The following is a 26,988-nucleotide window of genomic DNA, read 5'->3' as shown; positions in this document are numbered from 1 at the left end:
AATGGACTGTTATACTGGAAAGGCTGAGCTGGAGACAACTGGGGGTTTATACGGGGACAGAGACACTGAGTGGACTGGTTATACTGGGACAGAGAGACTGAATGGACTGGTTATACTATATTTCTTTTTAAGATCATAACTCTTGATTGCTGCTGCTGTCATTAGACAGAGCCCAGGGACTCTTCAATGTCCTCTCGTGAGACTAATGAACTACAAATAAACAAATACTTCCTTCCAGCGTTGAAAGGATAGTCCTACATGTACAGCGTTCCCTAAATGGTGCATTGGGATCCATGTTTCCCACTACCAGTGATACGTACGATTCAGAAGTACTTGTACTTTGCTTGAGTATTTTCACTGTATGCTATTCCACACTACATGTATTTAACAGATAGTTGTTACTTTAATTTAAAGCTATAGCGCGTGGTTTCTGTCGCCCCCATGAAGAATTCTAAGTAACTACTACACTGTCGGCACATCCACATGATACAAGCCTTCCGTGATCGCACACGCCCCCACCCACGCAGTTGCTAGTAGCCAAGGAGGACACAATGTGTGAAAGTAGATTAAAGGCCTTCCAAGGTCATTGTGGCTGATAGAGCTGGTCAGGTGGGAGTGAAAGCTGTGTTGGGACTTACTGCATAAACTAATAAGAATGATAACGTTGTTATTGCCCCGCAACAAAACTAACAGGAGTGATGATGTCACACAAGCCCAGTCTGTGCACACACACACACAAAAACAATACCTGTGATGGAGCATAGAGTAGAGACAGAACGTTTGCAGTGATTCACCCGTTCATAGTATCTTCAACGGATGTAACGATGCATCGTCAAACGTAAAAATCTGCATTATTGTGTATTGATTACCGATAGCAATGGGCAACTGAAGCTTGGTGAACCAGTGTCTGTATTTCCTGAGCCCACTAGAAAGGCCTAAGGCATTACAATTTGGTGTATTCTTAACCAATTGTTGAACAGAGAGCGCCATCTAGTGGGCTCAGAGAATAAAGACACTGGTTCACGAAGCTTCATTTGGCCATGACTAATAACAACAGCTTGAGATTTAAAAAACAAAAATTAAGCTAGGGTGTAATTTCCTTTTGATTTCACTTGTTTGACTTCAGACTTTACGTGTTCTAAGTTATTTATTTGAAAATATTGTTTTCCTAGTAATTTAGTTATATTTTGATGTAGGACTTGTCTTAGAAATCTAATTATTATTATTTTTTGTTTCATTTTTTTAACCCTCCTGTTGTCTTTGGGTCCCATCGACCCATTTTTTAAAAGTTTCTATATCACAAATTTGGGGGTTTTTCGACCACATTTTCAACAACAAAAAGCAACATGGATGGTTGTCTACAACACTAAGTAAAATAAAGGATCAGTTCATTACTTTCATTGAATTTCGGCGTTTTATTTAATTTCATAGCATTGGAAGAAAAAAGAAGATAAAAGAATATTGGAAAAAAAAGTGACAAAAATGTCAGAAAAAAACATCAAAAACGCAGGAAAGAATTCCACAAAAATGTCAAAAGGCGCAGAAAAATAACTGATAAAAACATCGGAAAACACTGACAAAAAAAAAACTTGGATAAAAGCAACAAAAATGTCAAAATGTTGACTTAGAAAAACAAAAAGTTGCATGGTGTACGGGAAGACAACACAAGGGTTAAAGACAATTTCAGTTGCCCTTTTGATAAGGACTTTTGATAAGTTTTGCACAGTTTATATAAAAAAAGGAATATTTTATCTGCCTGCAGTTTATTCGGTGAAAAAGAATCGGGAGAAAATCACATCGTGAACCTAGAAATCGCGAATCGTATTTAATGGCGACTTGAGTGTATTGTCCCATCCGTAGTATCTTTAGTATTCTAATTACTACTATGTTACTAACACATGAAAGACCGTGCACGCTGCAGACCTCCCGCTGTGTCCACACCCACTCCCGCTGTCCTAAATCACGAGCCAATATTTTTGCTTCCTGTTCCTGTCATCCTCACCAAGAACTGCATGTGACCATAGCGATGTCCATAACAGATCAATTTATTGTCAACAATCACTGTTTTGGTATAGCGTACTTCAGCAAATGGAGTAAAGAAAACACAGATTAAAATAAGGTCTAGCTAACAATCGCAATAAAAAGAAATAAATAGAAAAGAATCCGATTTTAAGGTCTAGTAATTCCATGTTCATATGAATACATAACATCTACTGTATAAGTTAATCAATTGAAGCTACTGTATAAATACATCACCAGCATGCACAATATTATATTATGGAGAATATTGGAGCAGTTATCATCTTACACTGAAGAAACAGTATAATAGGCGAGTGCATTTCTTGACCAGGAAGAAACTGAAGACAAATTAAATCCACAAACCTCAAATCTGCTTTTAGAGCTTCCACTCAACATTGCATGTGCTCTGTCCACAAATTCTACTGGGTTCATTGGTCAAGTCCGTTTCCAGGCGCCGTTTCAGACATCCTACTAGACTGTTATGAAGATAGCATAACTGGACAACATGGGTGGGCTCATGATCGTGTTCAATCACCACATTTAAAAAAATAAAAAATAAATAAAAATCCATTTATTCCTTTCGCTATCTGGATTTCCGTGAATCAAATCGTTGCGTTATGGTAACGACAATACCGACGATAAGAATTAGGTGTCCAAAAACAGTGAATGGATTTATTAAAGCACATCAGCACGTGAGATGGACAAGCTGCACTACGTTTTACTTTTATGAAGTTGTATTTTTAGTTACAGTATGACTGTGTGACTGAGCTGGACACATAACCTGACACAAATGAAAACATGTTTTTTATTGTTATCTTCAATAACAGAGACAACCTGCTTTTCACTCGACGGTCATTATGTGGTGCCACTAAAGATGTCGGTACGTTTTGAAGTTACACAATGAAGTGCGACACCCCTCAATTGAAAGCCCGTCTTCACATCTGTAACCCGTCTGCTCTCTCACTCGTCCTTCTCTCTCTCGCTAAGCAAGGCCATGACATTCGAGGTTACTCTAATTTTCTGGTTGCTCAGGCATCGAAACACAATTTCTGAATGCTCCTCCCCTCGCGAAATACAATAAGACAGCTCCGCTCCGTCTCCGCCGGCGTGAAGCTCCCGTCCCCCAACAGTCACACTGCGATGCGTCGCATGCCTCTTGCTTCTAAAGTTGTATTTTGGCAAATGCTGCAGAGGCTACCGAGGAGGGGGTTTCAATCTTTTATTATTGTTTTAATCGTAGGTTATTTTTCAAACTAAAAATTGTCTTCCCTCCTTCAACCTTTTTTTTTTCACTTTTAATTTGTTGAAAAATAAAGAACAGCAGCCTCGTCAGTACCGTTGGCTAAATTGGCCGCCAATGTTCCACCGCCCCTCCCCCTCCCTTTATTTATTTTTTTAATTTCTAGGAACTTTTTAAACTAGTAATTTTATTTTTTTGTCATCATTTGTGAGCGAGCGTGTTGTGTTGTTTTTGGCAGAATGAGGTTTTGGGACTCTTTCATTTTTAATTGTTGCCCTCGCCTCCCTCGTCGTCCTGCTGGTCGCTCGTCCACAGCGTCAAGTTGTCTCGTAGGAGCTGCATGATCAGAGTGGAGTCTTTGTAGGAGTCCTCGTTCAGGGTGTCCAGCTCGGCGATGGCGTCGTCGAAGGCGGTCTTGGCCAGGTGGCACGCCTGCTCCGGGGCGTTCTGGATCTCGTAGTAGAAGACGGAGTAGTTGAGAGCCAGGCCCAGGCGGATGGGGTGGGTGGGCTGCATGTGCTCCTTGCTGATCTCGTGGGCCTCGCTGTAGGACTTCTCGGAGGACTCCACCACCGCCGCTCTCTTCTCCCCCGTGGCCACCTCGGCCAGGTAGCGGTAGTAGTCGCCTTTCATCTTCAGGTAGAAGACTTTGCTCTCGTGCTGCGTCTCGTTGCAGTTCTTGATCAGGAAGTTGTCGAGGAGGTTGAGCACGTCCTGGCAGACGGCCTCCAGCTCCTTCTCGATCTTTTCCCGGTAGGCCCGCACCATCTCGATCTTCTTCTCGTTGCCGTCGGCCGATGTCTTCTGCTCGATGCTGGAGATGACGCGCCAGGACGAGCGCCTCGCCCCAACCACGTTCTTGTAGGCCACGGAGAGCAGGTTCCTCTCCTCGTTGGATAGCGCTTCGTTCAGCTCTGTGACCTGAAGAAAACAAGAAAGGAAGAAAAATGTGCAGTCGTTAGCATTGTCTTTCAGTTGTCTTATTTATGTCAAATATGTGGACATATGTCTCAATTACATTTAACAGTTGACAATTGGACAAAACAAATGCAACATGCTACAAAGTGTGATCATTGACGCACACAAAAACAATTCTGAAACCTGTCACAGATGCCTCCAGACAAACTGTACAACACCCTCGTCACTGCCGGGTAAACCACGCCTCCAGCTCACTGACATCATCCTCTTAGGTGACTCCTGATTGGCTGTGGTTTTGTTTTGTTTGGACGGCCCTGTGTCTGGCTGGAGGATTTAATCTGTGACTCCCCACTGGAACTGTGCAGCAGCGGCATCTTTACAGACCTTTTCTGAGTATAAAGCCTGTTGTTACTTTCTTTTTTTTGTACAGAATTCAGTTCCATGTGCATAGCAAAGTAGGAGGCCCTGGCCAATCACGTGGAGCCGCTCTTCACAATACCATTAATGAACTCAAAAATCGGTCAACGTAAATCTGCATTCTGGGTAAAAAACTGAGGTGATTGTGGTGATCCTCTCCTTGTTCCCTAGTGTCAGCATAAACACATGGGTGCATATGTGTTGCTATGTACTGTATATTTAGTCTCTTTATTTTTATAGGGCCGGACTTTTTATGTTTTAAACGGACTCAGTTGTTTTACTGTAAGCATGAGTTCAATAAACTCAACTCAAACTCGTGTTTTAATTAGGAAACAATTAAGCTGGCTTCTTTTTTTAAGATGGTTTGCTTTTACCCTTATGCCCCAGAAAAGAAATAGAATAATAAATAGACTTCTCTCTGTTAGAAACATTTATCCATAGCTTTCTTGGTATTGGTAACGGGTACTTTCATTCAGCATTTATTAACTCAGCAATATTTGCTCTGATTCAGTTTCTAGGCATTCCCTTAACAACAGCAAAAGAAATGTTGACCTTTAGTGTACACAAGACTAGTCTACAGCCATGCTAGCCATTCCATGCTAACAGTACTTAGGAATGCTAGGATTAGCACGCTACCATGTTCCAATTGAGCATGCTAACTTTAGAAAGTTTACCATGTTCACCATCTAAGTTTAGTGTTAGCACGCTAACATTAGCCTGTTAACAGTTAACACAATGACTGAGCTGAGGACAAATGAAAGTTTTGACCAGATGATGGCGATAGATAGAAAGTTAATGGATCACCAAAGTTATTACAGTTCCTGATGAGAAAATCTATGTCTATGGCAAACGTCAGGGCAATCCATCCAATTGTTGTAGAGATATTTTACTCAAAACCACAAACATGGTGCTAGAGTAAAAGTCAGAAAATCCTCAAAGTCATCAGGATACATCGTTTGGAAACCCTGAATGTCTGTCTAAAATGTTGTTGATGATGTTTCACAGGATTAGTGAAACCTATAACCTGGTGGTGGTGCTAGATAAAAAGTCAGGATCATCCAAGTTATGAGGATTCATCCTTTGGGGAACATAAATGCCTATGAATTTCATAGCAAACCATTTTTTGGACTGATCAACAGACATACTGTACATTGCCATCCATTTGCCATGGTAGCGTGGCTGAAATTAATAATAGATTTCTTACATTACATTTCAGGTAAATCCTGTTTGCTGTGTTGGTGTATCATCTTGTGTCTTCTCCGAACCACCCAGGGGGGGTCGCACACTGCTGCCACAGTGTTAGAAAGGCACGGAGAGGTCACTTTTGGAACCTTTTAATCACACTGCATATTCCCCAGAGGTTGTGCTACATGATAGCGTATGTGCGGCATCCTCGACACACGCCGGAGCCTCAGTGTGTTGCTCCAGGACAGGAAAGCTTAAACCTGTGACCTTTTCAGATGCATCACTGTCACGATGAGCTAACAGCTGTGTCACTCTGATTTGGTTAGCCTCCAACAACAGTAACTGCTAATCCCTGGTCCAGTTGTTACTACAGTCTCTATTGATACGTGCGACTAATCATGTGTTCATCTGATGAACTCATTCCCAGCTTAGATACATCTTTACATACAACTACGCCCCCAAGATTACTGTAAGAGGGAGGGGGTGGAGGGCAAAAATCATTCAGTGATGCAATCTCCTGTTTCTATGGCGACTGCAAAATATGCTTTGTTTGTGGGAGCCATTGTATCTCTGCTGGAGATGCTGGCCACAAGGATGCTGACATGGCTGTAGTATGGGGAACGCTGCAGCACTGTGGGTGGGGATAAGTGCAAGGAAGCCATATCTCACACCTTTCAGCCAACTCTTACACTGGCAGTCATCCAAAGCAATGTCATTTCCATGGCTCTGCACGGGAAACAAATCATTCTAAAGCTAACAGTCTGCACATGAAACATTGGAGGAACCACAAGAAAACCCCAAGAAAACCACAAGAAAACGTTTACTTCTATCATGCTTCAACCTTGCTGGTGGCGAGCAGGGCCTGAGGATGGTGATGTTAGTTGGTTGGTCTGAGCACATTCACGCTGCCCAGACAATGAGCCATTTGCATTTTTAACTGCCATGGAATTTAAAGTGGAAATGTATGTTCATCGCAGGAAACTTTGTATTTGGATACCCCATCTTTAGCGACATCCAACAACCAAACCACAGTGCTTTTCGTGCCTTGTTTCCTAACGGTGCAGCCTCTGGAGGGCCACTAGCAGTACTATTAACTTGTGTTGTGCTCACTAAGGAGTTTTTCTACACATAACGTTGTAAAAACCTCTGTACTAGCTAACTGTGAAGACAATAAACTGACATCCGTTGCATAATGGTCCCACTTACAAGCACAGGACAAAGTCAGCCTGCCCCCCCATTAGTCTTTGCTGAAGCACAGCCTTAGCTTTATACAGTTCTATGCGATAGCCCATTACATTACAATTAGTGTAAATAAGTCTCAGACCTACAGTAAATTCAGCCAACAGAGTAGTGCTGAAGCAACACACAGGTCAAAAAAACAACGCTTCTGTAAAAACATGCATGCCTTTGTTTCAGAAGGCTGCAGGGTGAGTGGAAAGCCCTGACGGAAGCTGTGAATCGGGGATGACAATAGAGCTCTGTCCACCCTCTGTCTGCCTGCTCTCTCGTGACTCATCCTTGCACAGGGCAGTCAAACGTCCCAACAACCGTTAATGCAAACAAAGGCCAGGCAGGACAATCAATAACTTCCTCTTTGGCCGTTCTTTGCATGACCGTTAATGTTTACCAGACACTGTGAGGGCTGCAGGGCTGGGAGAGTAAGAGGATGAGTAGAGGGTGGGTTAGACCTCAATGCCCACCCCCTTGAATTTCTATTTAATGGATTTTTCAATTCACAAAATAAAGACTTGTCACATTCCCACAGCCACTGATTTTTCTTCCTGTTCCATGCTGTCTTTTCCTTGCTCACTTGCTCACTACTTTGGCTCTCCTAACCTGATGTGACACATCTGGCATCACTGGCGGTGTGAATAGGGCTGGAGCCTTGGTGAAGGGAAAGGAGGATGCAAGGCGGAGTATGTGTGTATCTTAGTAATGGTGATGTAGTGCGAGCTTTGAGTAGTTCTTTGTTGCTATGCTACCACATATGACAGTAGTTATTCTGTGAATACAGCTGATGTGCTTATCCAATAAGGAAACACATAAAGGGTTGATCACTTAAAAGGAATGAGGGAGATGTGTGGACCTTGTTAGGCAACTGGACTGGTATGGAGAGGGTCAAACATTAGTTAATCCTAGCCTCACTGTTAGTACTAGTTCTGCATTAAAGAAAGAAACAGGTAACACACACACATGACCTAAAGTGACAGTAAAAGTTAGCCCTTGTGCTCATGTGTCAAATATGACCAAGTAATGGCTTATTAAAATAAATAAAATGGGTGTACAGTTCAGCCCACTTGTTTTAGCTCATTGTTAAAGGCAGATATGTGGTCATATGGGGGTTATAACGCCACCTCTTAGTTCTATGATAACACAAGAAAATGACAGATCTGACTGAGTATATAATATTACTGTGTAATCACATTACAAATGCTTGGTCATAGACTGTCTCAGGCACACAGGCTGACATTTCACACTTGTGTTTTTAGGGTTGATCTATCACCTAGCTGTCCCCATCTTGTCAAAATCCCTCTTTTCATACTTTCCATGTCTGCAATAATCCTGTAAACTCATTCAGGGCCATGCAATCCCACACAAATAAACCTTATGATAATGGTGCCAAAGCAATGAAGCAACAACTTCAACTATTCTTCTATGCTGTTTTCAAATGTGGTTTTATGTGACATTTCACTCCATGAACTGAGAAGACAAAACAGAATAAACGTAAGACAGGGGGACAAATACGTTTTTTTTGCAAGCTTGAAAGATTCCCTAGACAGCCCGATTCCCACCTAAAATAAAAGTGTAATTTTCTATAAAATAACATGTTTGGTGTCGGTGAAAATACTTTTGAGTAATTTGCTAAAATTTATGTTAGAGACACCTGAAAGTAGGGCTACAACTAACGATTATTTTCTCCATTAATTGTTATTGGTTTGGTCTATAACATTTCAGAAAATGACGATCAGTGTTGCCTAAAGCCCAAGATTACATTCTCAAATGTCTTGTTTTTGTCCACAACTCAAAGATATTCAGTTTACTGTAAATAAATAAGTAAAGAATACATAAGTGAAGAAACTATTAAATGTGAGAAGCTGGAATTAAAGAAATGTTAAGTCTTTCATAAGAAATGGCTCAAACCGATTAATCAATGATCTAAATAGTTGCAGATTGATTTAATAGTTGGCATAAATCGATTCATCTTTGCAGCTCAACTGAAAGTAACGTGAATATCCCAAAAAAACGCAGGTTGTGCAGGTTTCCACACACTTTCACACATTGAGAAAATATTTTCAGTTCCTGTAAAGAATGTATACTCTCTCTACTTCTTCCTTTTTTAGCTGTCCTTTCTTTCCTTTGAACTATGTCACAACCGCAAGTCAGGAAAGATGAGTCAAATGCCGCGAGTGTTCATGTCCTTGCACTCGTTGACAGTGCACTAAGCAAATGGAAAAGAAGACATCAAGGCAACAGAATGATGCGACATGAAGATAATAAAGCACTGTTGTAGGGAATTATCACTCACTTCAATTCTGCACATGTAGCTGAAAATGTAAGTAAGATGTGAAATGAAGCTGATTATACAGTAGTGGGTTTAGGTGGGTAAGGTGGGCGTTTCTTGTAGTGCCTTTGTGACTCACCAGTGAGTCAAGACTCATTTCGGGACATACTGAAATGTCCTTAGATGACATTGGCTGCATTCATAATTGGATTGAGGTTTTGGCGTGTGTTCATTTTCAGAAATAAAGAAGTAGAAGTTTGATGCTTCCTTTTCACCCTGGACAAGAAGTCCAAAACGAGTAAAGCAAGCTGATTATAGCAATGCATATCTAAAACGAAGGTCATCATAGGTGTCAAATTAAAAACATTGACATTAGGGCTGGGCGATATGGAGAAAATCTAATATCAAGATATTTTTGACCAAATACCTTGATATCAATACCACAACGAAATATTTACAAAATGAGATTTTTGATAAATAATAATCAGTAATGTAAAGTTCACCAAATGACATCGCTTTACTGTAATTCAGCCTTTACAACCAGGAACAGACAACACTTAAACATACTTACATTTTATGATATTACGATTTCCAAAATCTAAGTCAATATCTAGTCTCATATCACAATGTCGATATATTATCCATATATTGCCCGGCTCTAATTCACATTGATGTTGAAGATATCTTCCACAGGCTGCACCATCCTACTCACTCCTACTACATCACTCCCCCACGCAGCACTGAGTACATTTACATGCACACCAATATTTGAATTTGATACAGGCCATGTAAACAGAATATTCCAGTTGGATATTCTGCATAAGGCAGGAACAACTATTATGGCTAAAAAAAACCCAATCTGAGTCAAAATGGCTGCCAAGCAGGAATTAATCTTCCTGAAAACACAACCCTTATAGTGTCAACAACAAACTTAAAGGCGATATGGTAACTGTTAACTGTTAACCGATTTCATGCTGTGAAAATAAATATTAACTTTAGCCACATAGCGTTAGCAGTTTCTTGTGAGCATGAGATACTTTTGAGTGCTCACAAAAAAGTATATTGTGCACACAAGAAGGAAAGAAAATCCCCATGTCCCTTAAATGTTGTTTGGTATATTTCAGTACTTGGATAGTTACATTATAATGATAGTTTAATTAAATAACATCTTTACATATTTTAGATTTTGGCACTCCCACACTGAATCAGTCCCACTCACAATAGAGCAAGTGTATGCTGTACATTTCTATTAGGTCCTGTAGGGTCACTCACTACTGATACAGATATAGAGCTGTTATAATAACAGCTCTATATATATACTGTACCAAGTCAGTGCTTTTCTTTTTACTTTTGTCTAAAATATTAAATTGAAGCTGACCTTTAAATCTGGGTAAGATTTTTCATTTCATGGGATTTACAATAATAATAGTAATGCTTTTTGATCAAATATTAGTCTAATAAAAAGTTGGGTTACTTGCTCAAAATATATTTGGGTTTGATCAATTTCAATATTAAAGGCAAAATATCGGATTGGGACTCGAAATCCGATCGGATTTGAGGTTAAAAGATCGGATAAGGATCGGAGGCCTAAAATGCTGATCGGGACATCCCTACTGTTATTATGTTGTAAATATGTGGGAAACCTCATGCTTTAACAGATAAACATCTGTTTTTAAAGCTTATCTTCAAACGACTTGCATGAAGACAGGCGGTTCGTTAGCTATTCTGTTACGTTTGTTATTATTTCCTTTTCTCCAATGTAGAAAACACTATTTAGGTAAATCTCTAGTAATCAGTGCATTAAGTTGTTGTTTTTTTTTAATGTGAAATGGTCCCAGATTAAAATGCATGAAGTAATCCCCACCTTGTGCCAACATGAGTAAATAAAAAGCATACTATTGATATTATAAGTGAATTTACTGTATATGAAATGTGTTTTTGTGAGTGTATGTTAGACATTCTGAGATTTGATTTGGCAATTTTGCCTTTTGGCCCCCTTAATTTCTGAGCCTGACAATATATATTCTATATTTTCTAGACTGCTACTACGGGGCCCCTGGACATCAGATGGTGGGATCTGTCATAGCCCTTTTGGAACCGTACAGAAAAATGGGTCAAACCCACGTTTGGTTCATCCGAATAGGCCAATATACATTTTCAAAAACGGTTTCTTGACCCCCATCCCGACCAGTATCGAACATGACACTGGCCAATTTCCATGAACAGAATGGGGACTTAAACGTATTCTATTTTAAACATGTATGACTTGATTAGTTAGTAATTATTAAGGCTAAAGAGAGAGTTAGTTTAGTAGTTAATAGTTTAATTCTGTGTAACTATGTGACTCTTGTGATTTAGCAGTCATTTGTATTGAGCTACACTTGCAGACTGAAGTCTCTGTGCGTATCGTATCCAGGTTTGTAGGAAAATGAGTAATCACCATGTGTGGCTTGCAAACGGGTAGGATTTGATTTAGCAGCTTCAAAAGCTGAAATTTATGTTTTTTTCCCTTGTGGGAATTAGGGTTCTATGTTTCCCCTCAAAAGGCATGTTGGGTTATTTCATTACTCAAACCAAGAAGCACTGGTAGTTGTAAGGTAAAGTTAGTGAAAAAACACAAAGAAAGTCCCTACTCTGTTAAGATCTAAATTAATAAAGTGTAAACTCAGCAGAATGACAATTTTACTTAAAATAATTGAGTATGTGGCTTGAAAGACTACATTTCATTACATCTTATTTTATCAGTTTTATTAAATCTGTTTCTGTTTTGTATGAAAATGAAAAGAAAGAAATGTAAAAATTGTTTCCCACAAGGTAGAAAAAGGTCATTCAAGAATCTCAATGAATGGTTATGTCCCTAAGAAAAGAAAAAATGTGTAGCCTGCAGAATGGGAATGGGCTACAGCTAGGGATGCCACCATTATAGATTCTCTCGGCGCGATTATGGTCCGAAGAAAAATCACATTATTATGCATTCATTAATTTCACTGCTAATGTAGGAAATCACATGAACAATAGATTTGAATGTGTTGTTAGTTGCTGCTTTTTGAAACCAAAATAACGGTAACAGTTTTGAATGTTTTAAAAATGCGTATATGATTAATCATCAACCTTTTTATATAAAGATTGGAGACTACAGCGGAATCAGTCACAGCAAAATAAAGGCCACGTTGGCAACAACAGTGCTGCCCATCTTAGGAAGTAGTTGGACCCTTCTGGGCCACAAACGGCCTTGTTAGCTGGTGTTTCTAAAGGTGGGAGAAGCTGCTGGACAAGATGCCCTGTCATAGGGAGATACGCAGCATGTTGCCAAGGAATAAATGGGATGGAGAGATATCTTTGCAGTCTCATCCCCACAAGGGATGGAGGGGAGTAAGTAGTAATGTCAGAGACATGTTTGAGCTGTCACACGAACATGACGTTATCATCAGTGCACTCACTGTAAAGGCAAATGTTGACTTCTGACTCATTAGCTGTTAACTGTAATGTCATCATTAACATTAAACAGGTTAACATTAGCTGGTAACATTAACAAGCTAACAAACATTCAACCAACAGCGTTAACAAACAATGAAGTCGGTAGAAAGCTTACCAACTCGGGTGGAACTCCCTGTTGCAGCTGCAGCTGTCCTGAGGTCAGGGTCAGGGTCTGGCTCTGCTCTGCTTTACTGCTGTTTGCTGACTTGATGTAATGCTAAAGATTTGCAGCAGTAAGTTCTCCCGCCACGGGACGCGCTGAATCACTTTTGAAAGTCAGTACTCACGGTGACTGGCGTCTGATTTCATGTGTGTGGCGTGTGTGAGCATGTTGTCAAGCAGGTTTAATAAGAACTGCACACACTGCTACGTATAACGCGCAGTCAGTTAACACTTGGTGTAGCGGAGCTTTTAGGACTAATTAACCGTGACATTTTGAAGCACGGTTAATAGCAAAATGGGTTCATCGCTGCATCCCCAGCTCCAACATGCAAAACTGGCATGTTTTTTTCCAGAGATATTGGTGAAAAAGACTCTTAACACTCTAAATGATTTTTCTTATATTAAACCTAGTGCACTGATTTAGATTGAATAGTGTAAGTCAGCCTTCAAGAATGAGTCATTACTATATCAAAGGGCTGAGGCACTTTTCCCATGTGGATACTATGATGTAATAGTTTCATTACATATGCACAGTAGTGCCAAGATCCTTTTACATGAATCTTCAATAGCCAATCCCTCTCAAAAATAACTCCTAAAGACTCCTTCATCAATGTTGATGACATTTTAGTTCAAGCAACACAAAAGACATTTCTGATGATTTTTTGGCTTTAACCATCCCCTTTGAATCGTTTGTGGTCAGAAGCATTTTTTGAACAACTAAAAATGTTCAGTCCATGTAGCTTTTTCACATAGAAGTCTAGGATCCTAATTCAATTTATCTGGCTCTTGGTCCAAGGCTACTCTAATCACTAGAGGCCCACACAAAGCCAATGTAGTACTAAATATTTAGCAGACAACTGAAAATGCATTACTGATCACTCCCAGCCGTGGCCGACAGACAGAAAGAGGACAAGCAGAAATGAATGCTTCTCCCAAACCTGTGACGACAACCATAGCTCCTGAAAGTGAACTTGGAAAGACATCGGAGGCCTGACAATGACTCTGCTGTTGTCTTCATTTTTTGATTTACAGTTCATTAAATCATTAAAACCTTGCTTTTTTAGCGCTACTTTAGCTCCCAAATAAGGAATGACTCTCCCGTATATTGAGAATAACTTTGTTAATACATCTGATTTCCCCTAAATATGACTAAATAATTATGACTTGCTGTCCTCATATCTACTTTATTATAATCTTACAAAGCAGTGGTGAAAACACAGCACCAACAGCAGTTCATCAGAATGAATGTCGGGGCCGGGTTTCTGAGGATGGGTGCAGTGTCGTGTTCTGTAATCCTGTATTTTTTTTTCTTTTTTTTGGTTCCGTTGCCACCGGGGCAGTTACCATGTCTGCAGTGGCATGGGATTCCCCTTAAATGATGGGCGAGGCAGCAGACACACCCCGCTGCCCAGTGCTGCAGAGAGACTGGCTGGGTGAGGGGCAGCTCTCTCTCTCTGACTCGGCATAAATGGAAAGGGGTGGAGCTGGGCCCCCTCTGGCATTACCACTACAGCCTGGTCCTAGAGAGAGGCAAACAGCGTGGGCTTTAAACACGCTGACAGCTTACTTGTTGACTCTTGGAGTTAAAGTTGAAAGGTAGAAGAAGTTCCACTAATCTTGCTTTCTCCACTTTTAAACATGCCTATACAGCTTGGGCACGCATGCTGACGTCTGGCCTTGTTAACACAAGCAAAATAAGTCTTAATAAGGAAATATAAGTCTTTCTATGATCATTTATAGAGGAAAAGAATAAAACTATAGGCACCCAAACTGTTAAGCTCTTATTAAAAAAGTAAAATACATAGTACAAGCAACTAGACATTATTCTTATATCACTAAAAAAAAGTCACCATTAGTAACAACAGACACAATATTAAGTCCTGCACAGACATTATGGCCCTTCTTTTAAATAAAGGAGTGGGCCTTGTCACACAGCACAACATTCCTTGACTTCCCCTGCCAATTTGTCCCTTCTTCTATGATCTTATTGTCCCGACAGCGCTGATATAGAGAGATGCAGCCTTTGTGAAGCTGTGATAAAAGATCTGCCTATGAAATGGTGCACTACGGGTGGGCCTGTGCTGCATCTTGGCAGATGCTGCGGCACGCCTCTGTGTGGAAACCTGCTGGAAGTGTTCGAGGACGCAGGGATGCGGTTGTCACACAGCACCGATTGATACGGGCTGCCCGTCATGCTACAGTTTGCGGACCCGAAACGACCGTTTACTGCCATTACACAGACAGAGCTTTCTGGAAAGCTGTCCGTCCGCCAGCACACCCACGTCTGTAAGGTAAACGCTTCGAATTATGTGCGCTGCTTCTGCGCAAATCGATTGCGATCAACCTTCAGCCAACATTGCTCTTCCCAATGCGCCAAATGGTACCAATAGGCGGGACACTGCCTGCTAGATTCTCCACATTAAGCTAAAGAAAAGAGGTATTTCACACTAAATCGATAGTCCGTTATATCCCAGCATTAACCGGAACACAGCCATCAGCACAACCTACGATGTCACTCTCATCATCATGGTACCACCTAGCCCGTCCTCTGCTCCGCCAGTTTGCGCATCTTTCGATGGGCTCGTTTTAATAACGGCCTACTTTTACGCTACTAAGCCCACTTTTGCTCCAGACAGACGATTAAATTGCCCCTAGTAGTTATTTTGTGCTTTATTTCACCCGGTTCGTTTACAACCTAACAGCCTGGCCGTTTTTAAAGGAGCCTGCTGGGGAAAGGCACCGCCCCGAGATCAAACAGTCCGCATTTCGACCCCAATCCACCGCATCACTCCGCCGATAAAACCCTTTGATGTACCGCAAACGAGGGACTTCAATTGAACCTCGTTATCGAAACGGTTTTGAATGTGCTCAAACGGGTGATAATGTCAACTAATTTTTACCGGCCTTGCAGTCCTGTTCAAAATGATGTTGCCCGAATCTTATTATAGCAGTAATGTATCCTATTAACACTTGTGTCTTTCACATAAACGTATTCTTTGATCATAACTTTCATACACCAGTTTTGTGTGGCTTATTCGCCTAAATCATAATGTGCTCCCTAACCCAGAGACACAGTGCCTTGCCTGCGTGATACTGCCCTAATGCTAGCTAGCTTACCGTTAGCTAGCTTTTACACATTCCTCGCAAATACACACGCGTATCCATAAGGCTATTTAAAAAAAAAAGGTTTCAAAAGAGAAAAGGTTATTACAGAGGATGCCTACTTACCGATTTCATGGCAGCTGCCATATCATCATACCTCTCTGCCTGCTCGGCCAGCCTGGCTTTCTGGACCAGTTGCTCGCGGTCAACCATTTTAGATGTGGTCTGTGTGTTTGTGTTGCTGTCTTGTGTGTTTCGGAGCTAAAAATCGTAATATAAATGTTTTAATGCAGAGTAACGGTACCGGTCCCTCCTCGCTGCAGCTGCTGCCTGCTGTCTGTGTGCCTGCCGACGGGACCCCCTCCCCCTCCGAGCACTTTCCCCCGGTTGTGTCACCACCCAAAAAGGCGTGTCTTCCCAGAATGATGTAACGGGCGAGCCTGGTAGTCCAGAGAAAATGACAGCACAGTATTGCCCTACAGTCAGGCAATGGAGGGATTACACTTCACATATCCAAGGAAAAAGAGGGTGTTTTTATATAGTGGTGACAAACGCTTTAGTGAGTATTTTATCACACTTTCCAAGTTCAGTAGGGTACTCACATGCCAAGTGCTCTGGGCCCCAGACCCAGCTCCAAAGGCCTGGCTTTGACTTAGTAGTATGGTTAGCCTAGCACTACTGACATGATAGGGGCCTTCCTGATAATGTGGCCCTGTCTTGAAGATGGGCTTGGTGTCAAATTTTTCATTTTTAGCTGAATACAATGTTTGCAATGTAATAAAAATGTATAATTTATAAATCCCACAAGGGGAAATTACAATTTACACTCTGTTGTCGTTACACACAGGCTTGAATTACACACACATGTCCAGTACCTATACATGCACTAAATGGAGATATGTCAAAGTTGGGGGGGCTGCCCATGGAAAGGCTCCCCCGAGCAGTTGGGGGTTTGGTGCCTTGCTCAAGAGCACTTTGGAGGACTCGAACCAGCAACCCTCCAGTTCCCAACCCAGCTCCCTACGGACTGAGGTATTACCATCCCAACATTTACATCGTTACCAAGTTATTTACATTGTTAATAACAGTGGTAGAATGTAACTAAGTACATTTACTTAAGTACTGTACTATGCATTTGAGGTACTGTATGCCTACTTTACTTGAGTTTTTTCTTTTCATGCCACTTCCTACTTCTACTCCACTACATTTCAGAGAGATGGAGATTTAGATGTTTTGCCCTTAAAACACATGTAGTTTATAAAATACAATGTTTTATTATAAATTGAACCTTTTGAACAATATAAGACTGCAAGTCCAGCTGAAATGATTAGCCAATTAATCACTTTTGGTTGTTGATTGACAGAACTGCTTTGATCGTTTCTAAACTGTGAGGATTTTTCCGCATAGCGTACTTTTACTTAGTAGTGGGGTATGACCATTAGCTTACTGTTGCTAATGTTAGCCAGCTTTGCACCGATACTGCTGTGTAATTGACATCATTGAGTCAGTTGCATAACTTTATGCTCAACTTTTGCTACTACACTACATTTTATCATTATCCTGTAATTATCACGTGGCCCTGTTGTGTCAGTCATTATGATGTTGTCCAAATTGGGTGCAGTTAAAAAGCTTAATTGTATTGCGTAGCAATTGGTTTATTTCATTCAAGAATTACATATCAACTAAGTTTTATTAGCAATATTGGTTTTTTTCTTGGAAAAATAGACAGACTAAGCTAACATCATGCATTAGCTTAACAATTAGCTTCAAATGTTAAACAACAAAAGGGAGGAAATGACCCACAAGTCCTCTCTGTTGGACAAATTGAAATGGTAGAGTCAACATATTTGTATGTGCCATAAAAGAAGAATACAAATTCCTCTCTGTTTTTACACAGGAAATAAATTATATACCGAAAAATAAGAACATTTATTTTGTCACATGGAAATGATTATTAGTTACATTTATTAATATGATGGTTTACAAAACACAGGTAGCACATCATTTATTTGAAGATGGAGAGATGCTGTGTATTCACATTCATGGATAACACATTTAATTATGGATGTTTCTGCTATGTTGCATTCTTGTGGTTTGTAGTTTAGAAGTTGTTTTATCATACAGTACATATTTGGGAAATTTTGGAACTGAAGTCCACAAACCTGTCTACCTTTATCCACACAATAATAATTGTAGGATTTCATCCAGTATTTCACTTAATTATCAAAGAATCACATGTACAGTAACTTTTAAGGGGCAAAAAGGAGTGAAAATCGTTGTTTGTCTTTATAAAAAAACGATGTACATTGTCTTTAATATCATATTTATTTATAAAGTGCTTAATAGATAGTTTATAGTATATTGTCATATTAGTTATTTTGTATGTTGTGGTGGTGGAGTATTCCCTCAGCAAGGTGAGAGCTATTATTTACATAATGCATACAAGTCCCAAGTTGGTTCGCCCACTTCCTACCCATGGTGGCGATGGGTGTGTGGTTCTGCTGAAATCACGACAGCGAGCATGTGACGCCAGCATCTTCAGAGTGGTCACAGTTGTGCACATTCCAGGGTATATGGGAGCACTCCTGCAGGGACGCCTCGGCACCGCTGCACTTGAGATTGTCCAGCAGGATTGTCCCTGTGCCGGGCCCGAAGAACGCTTCTCCCCGAGCCGCCGTGGCCTCTCCACAGCCCAGCTGGCGACACACAACCCGAGCGTCCGGGAGGTCCCAAGCATCGTCACACACTGTGCCCCATCCAGAATTTGAGTACATTTCCAACCGACCCTCGCATCGGTGCTGGCCACCCACCAGTCTCACCGTTCCTGTGAAAAACAAAGGAGTAACATCGGTTCTAATTCTTACCTCTTTTTAAGACCTAGTCCTGGGAAAAATGGGTTGATGTTGCGCTGATTAAATATATGTTTAACCTACCCTCAGGTGGTCGTGTGGTGGTGGGGGTGGTGGCAGGTATGCTTTCTGTTATTCCAAAGCCACGTCCATTTACCACGTTCAATTCAAAAGCTAATGGAAAGAAAAAAAGAGTGATGCTTCAGGGTGCTGGGCCTACTGAGGAAATATCAGGTCACAAAAGCAATTTACAATGTGTCAGGTAACAATACAAAGACACTCTTTGACAGCTTTTTGTAAAATACATGTCCGATTTGCCATTCTAATTACCTTCTGAAGACAATTGACTAAAAACTGCTGCCTTTTAGAAAGAAATGGTACAATCATATTTTCCGATCAATCTGAAACCAAGGATGTATTATCTAAGCACAGTAAAGTGAAGTCTGTATGTGCTTCTGATTTAGCCTTGAAGATTTGGCCTGCAGGCAGGCAGTGACACTGATGTGCCTTGACTCATCCACTGTATTTTTTATGTTCTCTGGGCTGTCTGGGTACTGCATATCATGCATTGCAGCTCAGCAGAGAGCACAGATGACCAATAGAAAGGGAAGTACGAACTTTTAGTGGAATTGATTACTTAAGAAAGAGGTTTGTGGTCCAGACATTTCCAATGTTCAGTATAATGTATGTCACAAATGTACATGCCTAATGGAGTCTGCTGTAGCCCCATATAATGTTAGAGAGGTCCGATCAGGTCTTACGTGCACAGATAACCCCAGCATCCTCATGATGGCCACAGTTGTGTTGACCCCAGCCCAGGTTGAAGCACTTGGACAGCTCCAGCTCGGAGCCACCGCAATCCACGTTGTCCAGCAGGATGGGACCCGTCCCGTAGCCGAAGTAGGCCAGGACCGTGGGTGCAATGGCTGGGCCGCAGCCTAGCTGCTTGCACACCACTTTGGCATTGGTCATGTCCCAGTCATCATCACACACCGTCCCCCAAATATTTTTGTAGAGGACCTCGACACGACCCTGGCAGCTACCGTTGCCATTCACAACACGAATGGATGGTGTGCCTGCACAGGAATTAATATACAGGTACATAATAGTAGTGTATGTTTTTATGATAATTGCATTAAAGGCTATTATATTCCCTGGTCATTCCAACGTTAAATCAATTTGCCATATATTTATCACAAATTTATAACATGTTTTTTTTCTTTGTATAACAAAGTGTATATATTGTTACCTTTCGTTGTGTAAGTTGTGGTAATAGTTGTTGTAGTTGGTAACGTGGTGACTGGAACCTTTGCTGTTGCTGGAGGGAAGAGATTCACATGATAAAATTCAATTCTTAAAACACAACTACCTGCCTACAATGATCATGGTGAGGTCAGTCTGTTCCACCTTAAAGGAGAAATGGCTCTCCCTGTTGGTCATTTGGCAAAAGTTCACATTTTTATTTTTACGGAGGAAAAACCAAATCCAGTAAAACAAATTGGACATGCTGATGAAAAGAGAGTAATAATCCGTGTGTGCATGTTTGCTGGCAGATAAACATCTACTGTATATTATGGGTTTATACCTTCAGTGTCATATGTTGGCCAGAGAGCTCGCTTATTTTCTGTTGCCACAGGAGGTACAGTGGTGGATCCTGAAGTGGGTAGAAATTAAAATTAAATCATTTTTATATATGCAGTACAACTTCCACTATTAGAATTTCTACTTACTATTGTTTACTACTGCTTATTACTTACAAAGATTCTAATGCTATATTACTGCCATTTTAATCACTTTTCATCCTCCTAATTTAATATCCACTGAGATTCAATAAATTACATTAAGATTTTAGACATTAATTGACATTAAATTTTCTCTACATATGATCATTTCCTCTTGAGGGTCATTCAAAGTATGTCTTCTTCTTCTTAAATATCTCCACCACCACTTTTACAACCACTACTATTACCACTACTACTAATATTACAACTTGCATTATCATCATCAGTAGCACGAGAAGAAATGAATGATATCGCAGTACATAGTCAGTATGATAAATGGTTGTCATGCTAGCAGCTATTGAATGGATTGCCTTGACATTCAGTTTGGACATTCTTTGTCCCCAGAAGGTGAATCCTACTGACTTTTCCTCTATTGCCACCATAAGGTTCACATTTGTGGTTTTTAATAACATTTCACAATGATAATTGTCATGAATTCACAAATGTCCCTCAAAAGGATCATTGGCCAAGGTTTATGACCAAATTCTTCCAAACCTGTGACATTCCCCTCAGCCTCAGCCTCATGGTTCACTGTGGCATTTTTTTTCACGGAAGTTATCGCCCTGCTTCCCAGCATTACACGCTAGTGGGCTTGCTACAAGCAGTCATCAGTTTCCCGTCAATGACCTATGACATGCACAGAAAACAGGCTATACCCTCCTACAATTATGACGATGCTCACTTCTCAAAAGTCCCTGCAAAGCTACCGGAATGCATTGGCTGGCTGCTCACATAGACAATAAAGTGGGTAAATGATGCATAACAGTGGACATGTACCAATACGTTGTGTTTAGCATGCCACTTACTGTGTCTTAATCTTGTGCCTCAAGATGACAAAACACCAAGAATGCACCTGAACACACCTCCCTGTAAGACCAGCACGCCCAGAATGCACCTGAACAACCTCCCTGTAAGACCAGCACGCCCAGAATGCACGCCCAGAATGCACCTGAACACACCTCCCTGTAGACCAGCACGCCCAGAATGCCATGAACACACTCCCTGTAAGACCAGCACGCCCAGAATGCACCTGAACACACCTCAATTGTAAGACCACGCACCCAGAATGCACCTGAACACACCTCCGTAAGACCACACGCCAGAATGCACCTGACACACCTCCTGTAAGACCAGCACGCCCAGAATGCACCTAACACACCTCCCTGTAAGACCAGCACGCCCAGAATGCACCTGAACACACCCCCCTGTAGACAGCACCCCAAATGCACGCCCAGAATGCACCTGAACACACCTCCCTGTAAGACCGCACGCCCAGAATGCACCTGAACACACCTCCCTGTAAGACCGCACGCCCAGAATGCACCTGAACCACCTCAATTGTGACCAGCGCACCCAGAATGCACCTGAAACACACCTCCCTGTAGACCAGCACGCCCAGAATGCACCTGAACACACTCCCTGTAGACCACACGCCCAGAATGCACCTGAACACACCTCCCTGTAAGACCAGCACGCCGCAGAATGCACCTGAACACACCTCCCTGTAAGACCAGCGCGGCCGTGGACGCAGGTGCATTTACTATTTAATCAACGTGGGCGCTGAACAGGAAATTGACACTTGCGTCGGGCTTTGCGCTGCGCTGGGTGCAAGGCCCTTAGTCTTGCTTAGTTATTTGTTTGAATAATAATAGTTCCTGGTTTACATGTCTGCAACTTGTGTTAATGCATATTCCATGACTGAGAGCAGTGTACCAGTGCAGGTGACCCCAGCGTCTTCATGATGGCCACAGTTGTGTTTGCCCCAGCCCAGGCTTTTGCATTTCGCCAGTTCCAGTTCAGTGCCGTAGCAGTTGACGTTGTCGAGGAGAATCTGTCCTGTTCCGTAGCCAAAGTAGGAGTTGGTGTGTGCAGAGACGGCGCTACCGCAGCCAATCTGTTGGCACACCACCCGGGCATCGTTGAAGACCCAGTCGTCATCACACACTGTCCCCCATCCTCCCTGGTAGTAGATCTCTACCCGCCCCTGGCAGGCATTCTGTCCATTCACCAGACGGATGGTGCCATCTCCTTAAAAAGATGGATGGAAAGGAGAGCTTAAATACATATTTCTCTATAGGATATATTAGACAATTGGGGCTGCACAATATGAGTAAAAGATACAATATGCAATCATGTTGAATATCACAATACAATATTACTTGCGATAAATAAACTTTTAAAGGCCCCATGGCATGTAAATTTCACTTTACAAGGTTTTTTAACATTAATATCCGTTCCCCCAACCTGCCTTTGGTACCCCAGAGCCTAGAAATGGGTGTAAACCAAGCCCCGGGTATCTAGAATAGAATCTTGGTCCTCATGAGGTCATAAGGGGCCAGGTGACCTCCCCTTTCTCTGCTTTGCCCGCCCAGAGAATCCCCCCCCCCATGAGAGAGAGACATCATGGCTTTCAAATGAGCAAAGTGGCTGTTGGTAAAGGCCACACCCCCAGCCTCCACCTTGCCCCCCCACGATGACGATAAAACAATATATTGTGCCGCCCTAATTAGAATCTCTATTAAGGTTGAATGTGTGCGAATTTGGGGGCATGTCAGAGAAAACAGTATCTGGATTTGTGAGTGAAAAAATAAGAAAATATAAAACTAACAGACATTGATACAGGGGACATGAGAAGGGCGTAGTCCTATACAATACATACTACGTAATATGAAGTAGGGGAGTAAAGGTAAACATCTCATATAACACAAAGCAGAGATGTTGTCATTTTAAGCCTTGTCTCTAACAAAAACACACCTTGACAGAGATAATAGACACATAGACACACACAGAATCATTTAAAAATGTGTTTCATCTGTAAGGAAGCCATGAATCTGGATGGCGTCACTACATCCCCAGAGAATGTTATAGAGGCCACTGGAAAGGTAGCCAAATACATCACTTGTTAACAACATTCTGTTCTAGTCTCTTGTAATTCTCTCAGGAATTAAGGGGGGCAGGGTGGGGGGGAACCACAACAAAGGCAAACCCAGCAACAATTGGACCCGCCTGGAATTCAAGACACCTTTTAGGTGTATGTTTTACCAAGTTAATTTTCACTGAGCTGAATAGCTTTTTGATGTTGTGGAAAATGTCGTGACAGTTCCGCAAAACTGAAATCACATTATTTTTTTTATAAACCTTATTTCTAAATGAACCTGACTGTGATTCCTGTATTTTAAACCCACACAATGAAATAATGAACGAGTAATCATTCATTATTATTGTTTAAAGATCATTTTTTGGGGGCATTTTTAGTCTTTATTTGACAGGAAAGCTAAAGGAGAGATGACATGCTACAAAGGGCCGCAGATTGGAGTCAAACCCTGGCGGCTGTGTCAAGGAGTGAACCTCTATATATGGGCGCCCGTTCTACCAAATGAGCTATTGAGGTAGGTGAAGTGCATCTTTCCAGCTACCAGTCCACACTACATACTGTAGTCCGTACCGGGACTTGAACCAGCGACCCTTCGGTTCTCAACCCAACCTTACGGAATGAGCTACTGCGACCCCAAACTACATTCAAAAAAAGCATAATTCATCCCTCTGATATTTCAGGTTGGCAGAAGACCACTCTCATTCCAATAAAAGCAGGGATCACTTACGTAAACCTGAGTTCTGCACAGGGGGTGTGATGGGATCCACAAAACCTTTTCCCCCCACCACTGCTGGCTCTAGCAGCAAAACGAAAAGAAAGCAGGAATGTTAGTCACTTTGTCCGCCTTTCTGTCCAGGGTTACACCAACTACCAAAAAGTATAAAGACCTTACCTTTGCAGGTAACCCCCACATCCTCATAGTGGTAACAGTTGTGGACACCCCAGTCCAGAGTACGACACTGGCTGATGTCCGCTTCACTTCCTCTGCAGTCCACATTGTCCAGTAAGATGAGCCCTGAGCCTTGTCCAAACTGAGAGCTGGTCCCCACCGCCACAGCCACTCCGCAGCCCAGCTGCCGACACACCACGTTGGCGTCCACCATGTCCCAGTCGTCGTCACACACGGTGCCCCATGAATCATTGTAGAACACCTCCACCCGGCCCTCGCACCTGTTACGTCCGTTCACCAGTTGTACTTCGGAGAGAAAATCAGATATGTCTGACATCTGTCACATTAATCTGCTGTCAGCGTGTAAACACAACTCAACTCCCTGTCTTTGAGTAGATAAGTACAGTATGTTTGGGTGGTTTGGTTATGATCAAGGTGAGGATGAGGAGAAATCTGAGGCTTATAAAAGCTCTACTGTCTGAGAGACATTTTAACAACAGGACTACGTTTTAAAACAGGGAAACAAGAAATGAAGACAGGTTCTAATGTAATGACAGTTAATAGCAAAATGTCTAATCCTGCCAAGTTAAGGCTCAAAATAAGCCACGTGACTCCTTGGAAGGGAGTGAGGTTGATGCAGGAGAATGGGAGGTTACATAGCAAATAAATGGAGATTAGGGAAATGGAGAGCTGGGAAAGTGACCTTGTTTAATAAGCCCCAGGCACGTTCTTCCCCTGACACATAGCCAGCCACTGATACGGGAGGTTTCCATGTCGTGGCCAGGATGCAAACAAGTATTTTTGAACATGAGCGTCCGGGCAGGTGCTAAGGTGGAGGTGGTTGTCTAGATCATGCTTACCTGGGTACTGTGTTCTCATGGGGCTTTGTATGACATTTGCTAGAGAGAGAGAGAGAAAGAGGTCAAATTATTTGTTGACAGCAGGCTCTTGGTCTTCCATAGTTGCTGTACTCTGTATATATTTTTCTGTAACACTAGACATGGACTGGAAATGGGAGACCTGTTCAGATCATGTAGAACAGCCACTACAATATCAACATGTCAGCCCATTCCTTTAATTTGGATTTTTAGCCTCCTAGCAGCATGGAAAGGGATGACAAGTCAAAAAACTTTTGGATTGATTGCCATAACACTTCATGCATTCACACGTACATTCAGAGACACTCATGGTCCTCAGAGGACAAATCCTACTAAATGGGAGGATCCCCTGACTTTTCATCTAGTGCCACCATGAAGTTTAAATTTGTGGTTTAAAGGAGCAGTGGAAAGTCATTTTAAAAGAGGATCAGAGAACCGCGATCAAGGCCTTTGTCAATCGGAAAGACGTTTTTGCCATCCTTACTATGGGATTCGGCAAAGTTTAATTTATCAGCTGACCCCGATGGTCGCTAAGAAGATGGAGCGTTACTCCGATTGTCGGTAGTTCTATCCAATTAAATGCAGAGGCATTTTATTTCCTGGTTTGGAAATAAGACCCCACAATCCCAGCCCAATGGAGTAGAATCAGACTCCTATTCTGACTAGAATCTGAGTATGACGACGTCAGGCTAGTGGTATATAGCATCTAAGTTAAACTCTCATCACTGAGTGGGGAAATACAGCACATAATCACATTTCTCTCTATTATGGCATTAAATTGAATGCGTGTTCTTAATGTTAGCCAAATTAATCAATAGATATTTTATATGCAAAACACAGAGGGTCCATGTTTCTGAAAAGTGTGTGCTTCAACACCGATTCTAGACCAGTAGAAGCCTAAAGACTATCTTCGGTTTAACAACTCACAGACCCCAGATTTTTCTACATATCCAATGTAGGTCAATTCATAGGCTTCACCATGTGTGTGTGGCATTGAAACATGTACAGTGTATATCCAGTACATATAGTAAAACTACCTAATTTAGCATCAGGGGCTGGGAATCCATCCGTTTACAGCCTCACATCCAGGTTACGTTCTGGTTTATATTCTAGGGAGACACAGTTCTTATTCTTGAAGTGAAAAAGTAAAAAAAAAAAAAAACTTAAATATCACTTACCGTTTACAGCCCGTCTTTCTATCTTCACGTCTCCTGAAATTGGAATGCAAATATTTTGGGTTCATCAAGAGACAAATACAACAAGCACATTTGAATAAATTGTTCTTTCTTGATATTTGATGATCCATAACGTCCAATAAGTAGACGCTAAGCCCTTCTAAATAACTTCAGGGCTTTTTGCCTGCTATCACTGGTACACACAGGGCCGACAGTGACTGTGGACACAAAAGCTCTCATCTACAGGGAGTTCACTTGCAGCCACACCCGGTTCACGAGCATTACTAACGTCCCGTACATGTCAGGTCAGCACAGACGCACAAGAAATCAAATCATGTGTGACGCAATTTGTTTCAGTTTATGGCAGGAGTAACCTTTTCCCTTTGAATTATTAAAATAAAAATTGGAGTGGCCAGCATAATGTTGATGTCCCTCATTTGAAAACTACTGAGAAAGGGGCCATCAAATTGGTTTATTTACATTTAGCATACATTTTAGCATATTATTTAAGCAGTTGCA

At 41.6% G+C, this 26,988-nt stretch overlaps 2 protein-coding genes across 3 annotated transcripts in view; both read right to left on the bottom strand.

Annotated features, from left to right (window-relative positions):
• Window positions 1-2,027: 2,027 nt before the first annotated feature.
• On the bottom strand, window positions 2,028-16,416 carry ywhag1 (3-monooxygenase/tryptophan 5-monooxygenase activation protein, gamma polypeptide 1). The gene is made up of 2 exons (XM_032532691.1): window positions 16,149-16,416; window positions 2,028-4,180 (listed from the first exon to the last, which is right to left on the bottom strand). Exons 1-2 carry the CDS (start codon window positions 16,233-16,235, stop codon window positions 3,524-3,526), a joined length of 744 nt encoding a protein of 247 aa, XP_032388582.1. The 5' UTR covers window positions 16,236-16,416; the 3' UTR covers window positions 2,028-3,523.
• A 1,608-nt stretch (window positions 16,417-18,024) lies between these two features.
• The window catches only part of LOC116700971 (scavenger receptor cysteine-rich domain-containing group B protein), a 13,143-nt gene continuing 4,179 nt past the window's right edge, over window positions 18,025-26,988 (bottom strand). Inside the window, exons 2-11 of one of the 2 annotated variants that reach the window (XM_032534485.1) lie at window positions 26,473-26,505; window positions 25,277-25,315; window positions 24,420-24,722; window positions 24,255-24,323; window positions 22,366-22,680; window positions 20,457-20,525; window positions 20,121-20,189; window positions 19,633-19,947; window positions 18,956-19,045; window positions 18,025-18,846 (exon numbers count right to left, since the gene is read on the bottom strand). In XM_032534485.1, the coding sequence (XP_032390376.1) occupies window positions 18,530-18,846; window positions 18,956-19,045; window positions 19,633-19,947; window positions 20,121-20,189; window positions 20,457-20,525; window positions 22,366-22,680; window positions 24,255-24,323; window positions 24,420-24,722; window positions 25,277-25,315; window positions 26,473-26,505 (1,619 nt within the window). In that variant the 3' untranslated portion in view covers window positions 18,025-18,529. The remainder of the gene's footprint in view (window positions 18,847-18,955; window positions 19,046-19,632; window positions 19,948-20,120; window positions 20,190-20,456; window positions 20,526-22,365; window positions 22,681-24,254; window positions 24,324-24,419; window positions 24,723-25,276; window positions 25,316-26,472; window positions 26,506-26,988) is intronic. The other variant, XM_032534484.1, reaches the window with a different exon arrangement.

This window comes from Etheostoma spectabile, chromosome 13 (genome assembly GCF_008692095.1).
Source record: "Etheostoma spectabile isolate EspeVRDwgs_2016 chromosome 13, UIUC_Espe_1.0, whole genome shotgun sequence".
Classification (NCBI taxonomy): Eukaryota; Metazoa; Chordata; class Actinopteri; order Perciformes; family Percidae; genus Etheostoma; species Etheostoma spectabile.
This window is presented reverse-complemented; position numbering and strand designations above follow the sequence as displayed.